Source organism: Chamaea fasciata, unplaced genomic scaffold (genome assembly GCF_029207755.1).
Source record: "Chamaea fasciata isolate MVZ Bird 193981 ecotype frontalis unplaced genomic scaffold, bChaFas1.0.hap1 SCAF_14, whole genome shotgun sequence".
NCBI classification, from domain to species: domain Eukaryota; kingdom Metazoa; phylum Chordata; class Aves; order Passeriformes; family Sylviidae; genus Chamaea; species Chamaea fasciata.
Genome location: NW_027094099.1, coordinates 12936101 through 12950154, shown reverse-complemented (window position 1 = coordinate 12950154; position 14054 = coordinate 12936101). Strand labels below are relative to the sequence as shown.

The 14054-nt window shown below is 49.7% G+C and overlaps 2 protein-coding genes across 2 annotated transcripts; one reads left to right on the top strand and one right to left on the bottom strand.

Annotated features, from left to right (window-relative positions):
• Positions 1-6844: 6844 nt before the first annotated feature.
• MRPL46 (mitochondrial ribosomal protein L46) lies at positions 6845-9336 on the bottom strand. The gene is made up of 4 exons (XM_066196022.1): positions 9126-9336; positions 8585-8777; positions 7886-8059; positions 6845-7291 (listed from the first exon to the last, which is right to left on the bottom strand). The coding sequence occupies exons 1-4, from the start codon at positions 9318-9320 to the stop codon at positions 7041-7043; spliced, it is 813 nt and encodes a 270-aa protein (XP_066052119.1). The 5' UTR covers positions 9321-9336; the 3' UTR covers positions 6845-7040.
• Positions 9329-13090, top strand: MRPS11 (mitochondrial ribosomal protein S11). The gene is made up of 6 exons (XM_066196024.1): positions 9329-9432; positions 9592-9702; positions 9935-10024; positions 10727-10856; positions 12207-12272; positions 12705-13090. Exons 1-6 carry the CDS (start codon positions 9386-9388, stop codon positions 12810-12812), a joined length of 552 nt encoding a protein of 183 aa, XP_066052121.1. The 5' UTR covers positions 9329-9385; the 3' UTR covers positions 12813-13090.
• The last annotated feature ends 964 nt before the right edge of the window (positions 13091-14054 follow it).

Genomic DNA, 14054 nt, shown 5'->3' with positions numbered 1-14054 from the left:
CTCTGGCCAATAAAGGAGGGATTTTGCCACTCCCACCTCCTAACAGTGCATGGGAGCACATGCTGCTGCATCACGGGAGTAGAGGAGGGTATACATATATTTTTCTAGGTGAGTCCACTTTCATGTGTACTTTTGGGGATAAACCCCAAAGCCCAACCCAAGTAAATCAAAGGCATGCTGTGCCAATCTGGAAAGTGGATCAGGCCCTCCCTAGTGACTAAGCCCCACAGCCAGAGTCTGGTGACCACCCTCCTCCTCCCAAGGTGAGGGACAGCATATGGCTGAAAACTCAACACTGCCCTCTCCAAAGCAACTGCTGCACAAGTAGGCTTATAGGAAACTCGTCCTTAGGGGTTTCTTGACTTCTCCTTGTTTGCGTCAAACACACACAATCATTTTTTGCCTCTATCCCTATTCCATATGGATGCACCCCTATCCCTCCCTAACCCCTGCACAGTGCCCTGGGCAGACCTCAGCACCTGCCCTCCACCCACCCTCTATCCTCAGATGCTGCCTGCCTGCTCCCTGCCTCTTCCCTGCTCTACAAGCTCCATGGACTCTCCTGCGACTTGTCAAGCCTCAGTGGAGCAAAGACAACCATCTGCCAATCACTGTGATCTTTCAACATGCGAGGTACAAGCTTGAACGCTGCAGTTAAAAATTGTTGATCCTTATTCCATGCTCCAGGTTCCCACGCTGCAGCGTGCGAGAGCTAGAGCAGGAGGTTATTTTAAGGGGAAAGGGAAATTAAGCGCCACTGAAAGGATTTCCCAGTCACTGCCTGCCATCTAGTGCCTAGCACTGAGCTGTTTCACGGGCAGCAAGCAGCTTCCACCTTCATCCTCGGGGGATTTAGATTAAGAGCCAGTTACATTTGACCATCAAGCTCCCAGCACTGATAATCCCCTGCCATGCTCCTCACTCTGGGCCAGAGCCAGGGAATGGGTTTGGAGTCAAATAGCCCAAATCCTGGTGGGACCTATCAGGGAAAACAGCATGGGAGTGAGGAGAGGCAACGCTGTGTGCCTGCCTGGGTTGTGACACGATGCCCAGGTACAAGAAGCTAACTAAATACAACACAGCTTGACTTGCTGCAAGCTGCTGCCCTCAAAGTCATGTCATCGTCGTCAGCAGCTCTGATCAAAGTAGTGCACACAGGCATTGGGTGAAGAGTGCCACAGACAGGCTAAAAATAGGGAGAAAAATGGAAGCATGAGGGAAAGGGGTGAAGGGTGAGGCTTATCAGCTGTGCAGGAGACTGAAAACGCAGAGAAATTCAGGGGGAAAAAAAAAAAAAACAAACAAAAGTAATCAGGAAACACCGACTTTGTGACTTGGAATATTCTGGTGCTTGGACACACCTCTGAAGTTTCCCACCCAATTCAATCCATGGGCAACCACTGCAGCAGGAGTACAGTCCCTACCAACCCCTTGTAGCTGGTGATTTTAACTTTGTCTTCAGGCAATCTCGGGAGCTGATGCTCTCCCTTCCTTCCTTCCTTCCTTCAGCAGGGATGTACCTGGTATCACCTTAGGGGGTGTCTGGCAGCTTCTTGTTCCTCTGAAAGGGCTCAGATAACTACCTACCCACAAGGGCAGGAGAGAACAGGCAGAACAGGTATAGAGAACCATAATCCTGTTTGCAGGCAGAGAAAATTAACGGATATGAAATGCAGAAAGATCTGGGCCAGGTAATGCCCATCTTGCTCACTGCCTCCTGCCCCTGCTAACCCAGGAGCCTCCAGCATTCCAGTGGAAGGCACCGTCTGCTGCACCACACTCCCTAAGGAGGGACAAGACTGGACGTTGAGCTGTGAGTGCTGGTGGAGCAGAGACTGAATAGTCCCCATGGGTGCCACCCCCAGCAGTCACCTGCCCCACCCCCTGAAATGCGGGACTCACTGCCCCTCCACACCCTGAAGACCCGATTTCCCTCCTCACCAAACCCCTCATGGCTTGGTTGCCTTCTCCCCATCAGATCCCGCTTTCCTCAAGCTCACCCAACATTTGCAGTCTGTACCAGTTGGTAGCAGCACAGCTTGGGCAGCAATTGCTGTTCTGCAGAGGGGCGCTTTGGGTGTGACACAAACGGGCTGCACCGGGCATTTGGAAAGGGCAGGCGGGGCAGCGCCTTCCGAACGCGCAGAACCTCAGTTATTGATTAGCACACGGGTCCGGTTTCCTCCAATGCGTCCAGAAAAGCAACAGGCGACATTAACAAAAGGATTACTCAGAATTCAAAAGCAAATGGGATCTGTGACCCATTATATTAACTGGGGACTGGGGAAAGCTCTACAGAGAGAGAACACTGCCGGCAGGTCACCAAACCAATTATTAAGAGCTCACAGATCACGAAACTAGATATATACACACATCAAGATAAATTTCTATTTGCCTGCAGAAGCAGGATGCTGGCTGAGCCACCCTCCAAACCCAGTGTTTTTTTTCCATGTGCCCATTAAACCTGGATTATATCTAGTTTTTTCCTCCAATAATTCACTCACCCCACAGGTTTAATGCTGAGGAATAACATTTGGGAGGGTAAAACCTGAAAGGAGAAATGTAGTGGGTATAATTACTTTGATAGATGAGAGAGAGCAGAAAGCAGGCAGGCAGCAGCAGTGCTGGCCCATGCCTCATGGCATGATGTCCCCAGTCTCCCTCTGCCCAGATCCCTGAGAGGAAGAGCAGCCCCTCCGAAGATGATCTTCCTTCAACATTAGCTCTCACCTTAAGCTCCAACAGGGTTCAGCTTAAACTTCAAACTGTTAACTGAAAAATCTTTTCCTCAACTTTTGCATCAGTTAATTATGAAATTGGATGTTCAGCAGCCAGGTAAAGAGCCAGTTGCTGGCAGCACGCAGTCCTGCTCGTGGAGTGGGCTGTGATGGTGAGTCCTAAAGCCTTGCTTTTCCTCCATAAAGGCTTCGTTGCTGTGCCTCGGTTTTGAAGATTCATTTTAATATTGCTGAAAGATCCTTCATAATTCAATTGAAAAATGCCCCTGGGTCTTCCAGCATTGCCTATGAAGTCCTGACAAAGGATTTTATACCCCACAAGATCTGTTAGGGGAAAGTAGCCTTGACAGCAAAGCTGTAGCTGGAACTACCTGAAGGGGGTTCCTGCTGTCAGCATTTCACACTCACCTCAAAAATTCCTGGCTTTCCCTTTTGAGGCATTGATGTCAAGGACTGGGTAGTATCAACAAAGCTTCTGGGGAAATTTGACCTTAAGTACAAGTTTTCCAGCAGCACCCCTCCTTTTACATCCATTCTTACTTTTGCAGAGATTGACTCAAGCCTTGCCTCCTGACTGCCCCACTCAGTATCTTTCCAACACACGGGGAAACTCACAGGGGTTTCACAAGAAAAGGGAGGAAAAAGGTATCCTCAAAAACAAAAGGATGGGATCTAGTCCACTCGTGTCACTGGTGACCTCAAGCAGATTTCCCACACAACTTTGTGCTGGGTCTCTGGGCTGTCATGAGCAGAGCAGCCCATGCTGCATCCCCTGCAGGCAGCAGAGCACAGCAGAAAAGGGCAGCACCTGCAGAAAAATTCCTTTCAAGGAGACAGATCCCTTCCAACACAAAAATGGGAGCCTGAACATGAAGGCAAAGGGACTGATGCTGATGGAAATGCTTCGTCCTCCAGGACAGGGAGTGAGCCCAAAGGCTGCACCAGCTGGGACAGCACAATTCCCATCCTCCCTGAGCCAGTTCACCCCTTACCCAGCAGTCAGGGATGCCTCAGGATGCTATCTGCACCCCAGGAGCCCTCCCTGCTCATGGTTGTATTTGGGGGAATAGCATCTCTCCTCCTACAGGTTTTCAGAGAGCAGGAAGAGGTGTAGCCTGTGCCTCCAAAGGTCTCTCCTAGCTCTGTATGTATTTATCTCCCAATTTTGAAGCCTTTCATTGCTTGGGGCCAGCCAGAAGGAGCAACAGACAGCAGCTTCCCATTATGTGAGAAAGTGTGAGGTTCTGAGCAGTTCACACTGTTATCACTAAACATATTAAAAAAAAAATTGCTTAGAGAGCATCAACCCCCAAAACTTACACAGACAAGGAGGGATATCAGCTAGGGTACAATTTTGTAGAAGTAAAGGAAAACTGCATCTGTGAAGCTGACAAGTGTTTTTATTAGGACTTGTCCTTTCTCCTCCACTGGAGAGAAGTGCTAGTATCAACTTGCCATAAAAACCTTCAGCTCTCTCTTCTAACATGGTGGCTTAAGCAATGGCTTAGATGCCACTGCTTTAGAATGCAACTGCTCCTTCCACTTGTGTCTGCTACTGGACTGCATCACACCAGGGTCAGGACATCCTAAGATGCTTCCTTCCCCCTTGGAGAGGGAAAGGATGAGGTTTTTATGTGTATGACTGTCAAGAATGGAAGCATCCTATACCAAAAATGGCTTTGAGGAGCAGAAAGGCTCTGCAGCCTGAGCAGTCAGGAGCCTCCTCTCCAGTGTGCAGAGTCAGGAATGGGTAACAGCAGCACAGATCTTACCTTGCACTGCTTAGATAAGCCTCACATTGCTGCTCTCAAAGTGAGGAGTTACAGGTCCTTGCCAAAATTCCTCTCTCCAGTGCACACTTCACAGGAGAGCTCTTCAACTGATCTCACAGTGCCATGCACTGAAGAGCCACAGCAGACTTAGTTTCTTTCCCAGGCACTTGCTGTGGCCTCAGGTTCTGGCAGAGATCTCATGTGAGGGGGCCTTTGTCAAGGTGAGAAAAACCCTCCAGGGTTTGGATGCAAACAAGCTTCAGCCCCCCTCAACACCCAGACAAACACTCTGGTGGCTCTCCATCATGTTGCAGAGGAGTTCTGTGTTTCATGTTCAATAAAAGTAAAATGCTCCCCCTGCTCTTTGTGCTGGACTGCAGGAGGAACACCTGGCTGCAGCAGCTCTCACACAGCCACCACTCCACAAGTTTCTTCTGCCCTCTCAGAAAAGGTTCTCAAGCTTTGTGCTGCCCTTTCAGCAGTTACCTGCAAAATACATCCCACCAGCCTGCTCAAGAGTTCTGCAGCTCTGAGTATGGGAATAGGTTCATACTGAGTGGAAAGACAGCCTGCAGCCACCAAGTTCCCAAAGGAAAAGAACAGCCTCAGTAACCTACTGCAGGAGTTTGGGAGTAGAGGAAATGAGAAGATTCAAACCATCCTCTAGAATCCTCCTGCCTTCCCTCTCCCCAAGGCTGGGGAAGAAAAGAGACCACACAGGAGGCGTGTAAGAAGGTCTGAGGACAAGGAAAAAATATTAAAAAATGAAAGATGCCGTTGATTGTGACCTTTCCACTGCTGAAGGAGCTACATGTCTCTCAGCACAAACAATGCCCAAAGACTTGCAGCTTAAGTAATCCAGAATAGGAACTGCCTGGGTCTGAAGATCAGCAAGGTTTCAGTACATCCTTTCCTTTCATTTGTGCTCTGTCTTTTGGGAGCAAGCACAGATTAAACAGCATTTTCAATGCTTTGAAAGTTTTGTCCCAGCAATACAAAACCTGCCTTGGTATGGGAAACAGGGCAGACTCTTCAAGGGCATGCTTTAAGCCAGTGGCCACAAGAGCTCTGCTGCATCTTTGGGAGCCAGTGATAGCCTGAAACAAGAATGCAGAGGAAACCTGTACTGACTGCCCACAGGAGGGGCACAGCCTGAGGGGAAGGATTCACCTCCCCCTGCTGCAGGAGCTTCCAGTCCTGGAGAAGGCAACAGGCCTCCCTTATCAGTGCTGACCTCAGAGAGCAACCAAAAATCTGCAGTCTTTCAGGCACATGTTCTGCTCCACATTTATTTCCTCTTTGCCACTGCTCTCTGCTGCAGACTCAGCCTCCTCGCCAGGCCCCTGAGGACGCTTCCAGGAACCAAATTTTGTTGGTAATTTATGGCAAACCTGCAGCTCCCAAACTGTCCAGCATTAGAAAATAGAAGGTTGCTGTGCTACCCTCCACCCCAATGGCTTGCAGAGTGATTAAGGATAACTTTAATTTGAGGCCTGGAGCTCAACAGCTCCCAAAGGATTGATAAAATACATCCAGCAATCTCCAGTTCCACCTCTGGAGGCCGAACTCTCTCCGGATGATTAACGACAGTTATTTCCTCCCTCTCTCCCTGCTGCTGGGGGAAGCTCATTCCCTGAGGTCCAGCAGCACTCCTGACTACTGAACAGCAACATCTACAACCACAAGAAACCTCCAACAACAGAACCAGCCCCAGAGGGCCCAGACAGCACCACATAAGCCCAGGATAGATCTTCTAATAAAGAAATTGGGGTAATAGGGTCAGGCTACCTGAGGAAGACCCAGTGGTGCTGGTTAGCAGTGCTGGCCTGATGCAGTGGGAATGGGAGCCAAGAACTCCCTAGAGACACCTTTGAGGCTGCTCCCATGAGGCAGCAGTGCTAAAGCACCTTCTCCTCCCAGGAAAAGTGACCCTCCCAGCCCAGACAGAAAGCAGCTGCTGTTGCTGTTATCCTCCTTCAGTGTCTATTGCTGTAACCGGAGGCTCACAGAGAGGCAGTGTGATGGGAAGGCAGCTGCCTATTCCTCATGGATCCGTGTCCTCCACGGCCACTGTGCATCACAGACTCCAGGGCAGAGGCAGCTAAGGCTAAAAGTTAATAACCTGTGAATATCCCTGCTTACATCTCCCCAGAAACCCACCTTGTCCTGGCTGGTGTTCCACCTGGACACACAGATAGGAGAGGAATGCAAACCTTCTGGGTACCACAGCCCTAGGGAACCACACTCCTGGGAGAGGTAAGGATCACAGCATGAATTTCCAGAAGATGTGGAGGAGGAGAATTCAACAAGAGCAAAGAACTCCCTCAGGAAAGCTTCACTTCCGAGTATAGATTTTAATATTTATTCAGTACAGGGCCAGTGAAGAGAACTGGGAAATAAGGCAAAGGCAAATTATCCTCCAGAGCCCAAGTGAACATCTCATACACACAGACCATGCAAAGCAGCAGCTGTGCTCCTCCCTGGAGCCACATCCCACATCTTCCCCATCTGCTGGAGCACAGGCCATTGCTCACAAGTCCAGGAGGAATCGATTGACTTTTTTCAGGTATTCCGACTTCAGGTAATCTCCCAGCTCCTTCTTTGTGACCCACAGGTGATCTGCCTTCAGCCCTGCCTGGGACAAATCACTGCTTTGGAGAAAGGCTTTGAAGAAGAAGACTTTGGCTCCCACGTTATTCTCAGTTCTGATGGCCCTGGGGAATTTATACTTGTAAATCCCATATGGTGCATTCCCCAGGACTTTGGCTTGAATGTGATCTCCTGCAAGAAGCCAGCAATGAAAGAGAAAGACAGTAAAACATAAGAACACAGAACAACAATAACTTCTCCCTGCATAACAAAAATGCAGCATAAGCCATTCCTTGTATGTGATTCAGACTGACTGTTCCCTCTTTGGCAGAATTTTTTCACTGTGAAAAAACTGGTTTTTTCTCATGAAAAAACAGCTTATTTGGAGACCAGAGAGTCCTCTAAGAGTGGGAGAGGGAGAATGGGAAGGAGAGGGTATCCAGCTTTGCCAATCCAGAATGAAAAGCAAGGACACGTGTTTGCCATCATCACCCATCTGCCACAGAAGCTACTACAGGGCAACAAGAGGGAAAGAGAAGCCCAAAGCAACCCCAAACATTAAAGCATGTCTGGGGATACCCCAAAATCAGACCATGGTGGCCCAGAGATGGCACTGCTGCTGCTGGCAGCCAGACATCCCAGCTCCCCGTGTGCCAGCCCTCTGCCATAACATGCCTTTTCCCAGCAGATGGGAGAAGATTTCACTACAGCAGGTGGTAAATATCCCTCAGACAGGGCACTGGAAGAAAATCACTGGGAAAGCAAGAGGGAGGGTAAGCTACACACCCAAAAATGTAGCCATGGCTCGCTCAGCCGTGCTCCGTAGCGTCTCTCCAGGCTGCCACTCCACTTGAGGCAGGAGCCACAGCTCCTGGTTCCCGATTTTCTGTTTCACCAGAAGCATCAGGTTGCTGTCCAGCTTCCTGTTCAACGATGTTCGATCGTTGTTTTTATCAGCATCTGCCAAAAACCAACACGTGCTGGAAACAAAGTCTCCCGGCAGCATGTTCTGATCCCCTGGACTATCAACCCTCTGTGCCTCACACCCAGCGACAATACACAAAGGTGGATACATGGAATAAGACAAAAATCTAGACAGGAATGCTCTCAGTCACTCTGGAAACCATTGCAGGATTGAGCTGCTGTTTTCCTTTCCAGAAGGACTCTATAAGAAGCAACCTGGATCTCCACCTTCACAAAAATCTACAAGAGCACTAAGCAGAGCTTGGGAAGTAAATGACCAAACATTTCTCTTGTCTGGAAATCACATCTATTCTCATCATTTTGCCCTGGTGAACACACACATTTCTGCAGCATGGGAACACTGATTTCCCTGTCAGACAGTTAACTGCATATGTGCTGCCACAGACTCAAGACTCTCTTTAAAACAAACAGAAAAGAGACCCAAAAATCCCTTCCTTCTACTGAATTGCACTCCGGCAAACAATCCAGGTGTACTCATCCACCACAAACTCCAGGCTGCACCTGTTATCCGTGGGGCAGCTTTGAACTGCAGAAACTTCTGTTCCCACTTCTCCTCCAGGTCTTGAGCCATGATGACCGTCTTGCCACGTGCTTCATCTTCATCATACAAGCTTTCCTTCTTCTTCTTGAGCTGCTCCTCCTCCTCCAGCTTACGGATTTCATGATCTGAATAGTGGCTCTTCTCCAGCTCTATCTAGAAGAGCAACATACAAAATTCTTAAGCCACCGGCAGTATAGGTATTAGCAAGCAGAATTATTTCCAACTCAGCAAACATACGGCAATGGGAATCTCCTGAGGCAGAGCAGGGCTTCCCTGCTTGCAGCAGGAGCGTGTGACAGGGACACCAACACCATGGAGAAAGACCAGGGGAACACCAGCAACGCCCACGAGATGCGGTGCAAATTCGCAGAGCACCCGGGGAGCAACATCACAGACGGCGTGTGCAAGGCCACCAGCCCCTGATGTTCCTCTGCCCTCATGCCTGAGGGCGCCATTACGCCAGCAACACCCCCAGGCAGACACACACACCTCCCACTCTACCTGCTCCATGAGCGCCGCCATCTCTTCCTCCACCTTTTCCAGAGGCTGCGTGATTCGGGGAAGTCTCAACAAGCACATCGCCCCAAAAAGCTTCCACGGGCGCTGCGCGGCAGCGCTACAAACCCCCCGAGCGCCGGCCGCCGCCCGCTGCCGCAGGGGCGCCGCCATGGCCCGCGCCCCACAATGCCCCGCCATGTCCCCTCCTCGCTCCCGTCGTGCCCCGCGTCGGCCGCTCCCCGCCGCCGGTCGGAGCCGCCGCCATGAGCGCGGCTATGGCGGTCGCCGGGCAACGCCTGCTGGGCTGGGGGTGAGCGGACAGGGCGGGACGGGCTCTGGGGAGCGGGGGACAGCGAGGGGACGGCGGGAAGGGTCCCCTTCGCCGCCGGGTGGCCGCTGGGGGCCTCCCTCTATGGCTGGACCCGATCTCCACACGCCCCCGGCGCTCACCGGCCGTTGTCTCCCTCAGGGGCCGCGCCGCCGCCCTGTGCCGCGCGCTCCGCACCGGCCCCCCGAGGCTGCAGGACGTGCCGGGGGCGGCTGCCAAGGAGACGGAGAAGCAGAGCGCGACCGAGCAGAGGTGAGAGTCGAGGCCAGGCCGCGCCGGGAGGGCGCTGCCATCTGCCGCTTGCTGCGAGGTTTTATCGCCTTCGGTGGGTTTTCAGTCGAGGAAGGGGAGGGAGCCACTTGACTCAATCAGAAACGCAGCTTGTGTTTTTCGGAGGCTTGATCCCTTCTTTATTTCCCGATATGAAATGAAACTTCGTGATATTTAAAGAGCGAGGCCTGATAACTCTTGTTTTGCTCCTCAGCTCTTTAATCCTGCAGAGGAACTCCATGAGATGGGATGGCAAGGTTTATGAAGAGGTCCCGATAGCTCACATCAAAGCAACGTACAACAAGTAAGAAAATGAGCTGCTCCAGTCCTGCTCTCGTGTGAAATAAAAGCTTAGAACCCCGGGTTTGGCTTGTCATCGTTCTGATCTGAAGGCTTAGAGAAAAACAGCCAGGGGAGTGGTGTTCATGGCTGGGAAGATGATACTGATTTAAACTTCAGTGATCAGGGAGAATAACTCTCCTTGGAGTGTCTTAAAAGCAAGGAGATTGTTTTTATACATTTTGATTACATTCCGATACGAATAATCAGATGCTGATAGGTTTACCAGCAGGTTACTTCCAGCCCACTGCTCCAGCACTATTCCTGTACGGGTGTTGAAAAAATTATTATATTCTCCACGAGAGACAGTTGTGTTTCATCAGTGATTCCTCCTGTGAAACGTTGCTGCTTAAGGCTCTTTCAAGTTCTAGAAGCGGTTTGTGCTTTTTTTTTTTTTTTTAATGGAAGAGATAAAATGCAGTGAGAGGTGGGTCTGGAATGGCTGAGTGGGGTCTGAGGTGTACTTAGATTAAGCACACCTTCTCGAGAAAGGTTCTGCCCGAGTCTGTAAGGTGACCAGAAGGTCACACTGCTGGGTGGTCTCTGCAGTGGGATACTTTGAAAGGGAGACACAAATCCTGCAGTCAGCTATGCCAGTAAGGTGATAAACTGCAGAATAAAGCTTTGTTCCAGCTTTCTTCTTCCCTTTGCCCCTGTCCTTCTGCAGCACCCACATCCAGGTGGTGGGCTTTGACAACCAGCCGTTCTCCCGCACGTCCTGCGGCACGGAGGGATTCCAGAATGCCAAGAAGGGCACGGCAGTCGCAGCGCAGACCGCGGCCATGGCAGCTGCCGTGGTGAGTCCGTGATCCCTCCTCCAGTGGGGAGCTCTGACTGCCTGTCCCCGCACCTGGGCACAGGCCTGCCTCGCAGGCAGCACTGCAGAGCTGTTTGTGGTGCTGCAGCAGTGTCCCAAGTTACATTTGCACACAGACAAAGTGTGTTTGAAAGAGCTGTTAGAAATGCCCTGAGCATGAGCTGAGCTGTGCAGGTTGTGATTGGAAATGTGTGGTTGTAACTCAGAGCCTGTCCTTTCCTAGCACTGGTCTGCATAGCCACCTGTTTTCCTAAGTGAACATTTCTCAGTCATTTGGGGAATGTAGCCCCTGAATCAGCAGCAGTTCAAGTTTTGCACCGTAGGAGACTGAGAAGTAACTGTAGTTATTGTCTGGATGTTTCATGTCTGCTCTCTGGCACAGAACTGAGCTCCAGCCAGAGAAAGTGATGTTCTTACACCTGTAGTTTCTAGCTGCATATGGTTTATTGTAACTCTTTCTAAAAAAAACCCATCTGGGTGTCCAGGTAGAGGAGATGAGGCTGGCTGTGTCACAGTCCTCATTACTGCAGAATGAGGCAAGGTTAAACTGAAAATCCTTATCCTAAATTAGGTGGAACTCACTCCAGCCTTTCATGCCAGAGGAGTTTGATGCCACTGCTGGCCAACAGCTTATTGTGGTTGACTCAGAGGGATATAAGAACATCTTCACTATTAATCTGTGCTCGTTGGAGCCTCGTAATAGCTGTGTAGTTGTGCTTGGACAGATTTATTCTGTCACTGTTGAAGTAGTTAGTACGTTAATTGCACCAGAACACAGTGAGAAGGAGAGCCAGAGGAGCTCCCTCCACGTGGTGGCAGCAGGGCTGTGCTGTACAGCAGTTCTTCATTTCCAATTTGCAAGCCCCTAGAATTTTTGCACTGGAGGTGTGGACTCCTGCACAGCAAATCTAAAGCTTGCCTGCTCTTCTCATTTACCCTCCAGAAAGAATCTACTTCTCACAGGGGTGAAGTCGCCACATTAGAGAAGGGAAAACAGCTTAGAGTTAGTCCTTGTTAGTCCCTTGCCACTTCAGTCACGTATCCATGGATATGTCCTTTTCTGCCCTGACTTTAGGTCAGAGATAGTTTGATTTGAGAGCTTTCTCTGTGTGCAGAGCTGACAGTCTGGCACAGAAGTTCTCTTGAACTGCCATGGCCATACCCCAGCCTCCTTTGCTCTTAGTGTCTCTGAAATGATCCCCATACATACCTCCTGTATCCATTACTACCTAATGTTTACTTTTATTTAAATACTAATATGAAAATGAAAAACACCAGGGGAGCCAGAGTTTATGTCCAAGAGAACACTAACCAGTTGTTCTTTCCACAGAAAGCACGTGGGAAGGGTGTATTGCACGTACGAGTCATAGTGAAAGGACTGGGACCAGGACGCAAAGTAGGTGTTGGAATTTCTTTTCCATACTTTATTTTCTCAGCTATCACGGATGTTTTCTGAACTCAGCCTGGTCTCAATTAACTTGGTTTTTCTGAAGCTGATATAAAGGATTCCTCACCCAAGTGCCCATTAATGAATTTTTAGAGTCATTAAAATTTTAGAATAATACCATTTTGGAAGGAGAATAAAAGCTGTATTTGGGACTTCTTATGGCTAAAATAGGAAAATCAATGGGAATGCTTAAGAAGGGACTGGAGCAAATAAGTTTAAACTGGGTTTTCTGATGTGAGTTACTTATTTTTAAGAATTACAAAGTGAGAAGCATTGGAACAATGCTGATTTTCAGACGGGGGACGAAACTGTTCTGCCCTGAGCTTTTTCCCTTCTCTGCTGCTGTGTGTGTTGATGACTGTCATTGCTGTCTGTTTGCAGGCTGCCATCAAGGGGCTGACGATGGGAGGTCTGGAGGTCATCTCCATCACCGACAACAGCCCTGTCCCCCACAACGGCTGCCGCCCACGGAAAGCCAGGAGAGTCTGAGGGGCATTGCAAGGGACACACACCTTCCAATATCAGTTCTTCAGGGACTGAGCTGAATATTGCTCCTGTGACAGATGCTGGAAGGCCACCCTCCCTGGAAATACTTGTTGAGGGAAGCTTGGAGAGACCATGCTGAGCCTTAAAAATGCAGGAGGTAGAAGCTGCTGGTGAAAGCAGGGAATCGGTGTATTCCCTTAGTAGGAAGCCTCTTGTCTGCAAAGTTTGTTGATTAAAATGTTGGTCTTTTGACAGCCATTCCTGCTGTGTTCCCACAAGTATTTTGGCTTATTACTGCCTTTCGACTGCTCTCTTCCTCTTACCACCATATGTGGCTCTTGTCTAGCCCTCCATGCCATTAGTGCCCTTGTCAGGCAGAAGGGAAGCCTGAGATCTCGATCTCCATGTAGTCATTTGTAGTAAACAACTGCACAGAGTCAGATCATCTTCCTTCCCTCTTTGTCTCACTGCTCACATTGGGAAACAAGGCATGGGGTAACTCTTTCCTTCCCCCTGGCTCATAGAGCTACATGTCCCCTGTGGGAGGCACCTGTTCACAGAGCACCAGCCTGGATCCGTTCCTGGCAAAGATCTGTTGCAGTGCTTTGTTGCACCCAAGCTGTACTGACCTGCCACTGCTCTTGGCAAAGGAAAGCACCACTCTTTCTAAAGGGGCTGCTGGGATCGTGCCAGGTTTGATGCTTGCAGTCTTTGGCCCTGCCTTGTGCACCACAAACTGGATTTTCTGGGGTCCTGGGGAAAGCAAGCAGGGGTTATAGGCGCAAGGAATAATGAAATGCTGTCAAGGAGATGTAAAGCACTTAAATCTTGAGCTGTACTTCTGTATCCACAAGCAGCAGGAGCTTGTTGTGGGTCTGTGATGTATTATCGCTGTCCAGCTCCATCCAGAATTTCTGCCAAGGAAATATGTCAGGAGCATTAAGCAGGGAAGGTAACAGCAGTAACTGACTACAGGATTGATTTGCTGGATGGCAGAGGCACAGTGCCTAGCAAAGGGCATCTCACTGAAGTCCCTGCTGCCAGAGATGCCCTGGCCCTATCCAATGTGCTCTGGCTGAGTACTTCACCTGTAAACGTGGTGTATTTTAGAGCAGCTAGCAGTTCTATTGCAAATGCAGAATCTTCCTTTCTATTATTTCTCATTCTGTCATTCCTCTGTAGTTTCTTAAATTGCATAGTTAACTATTTTCTGCCTCTTTAGAGAAAGGGTGCCATAGCAACAAG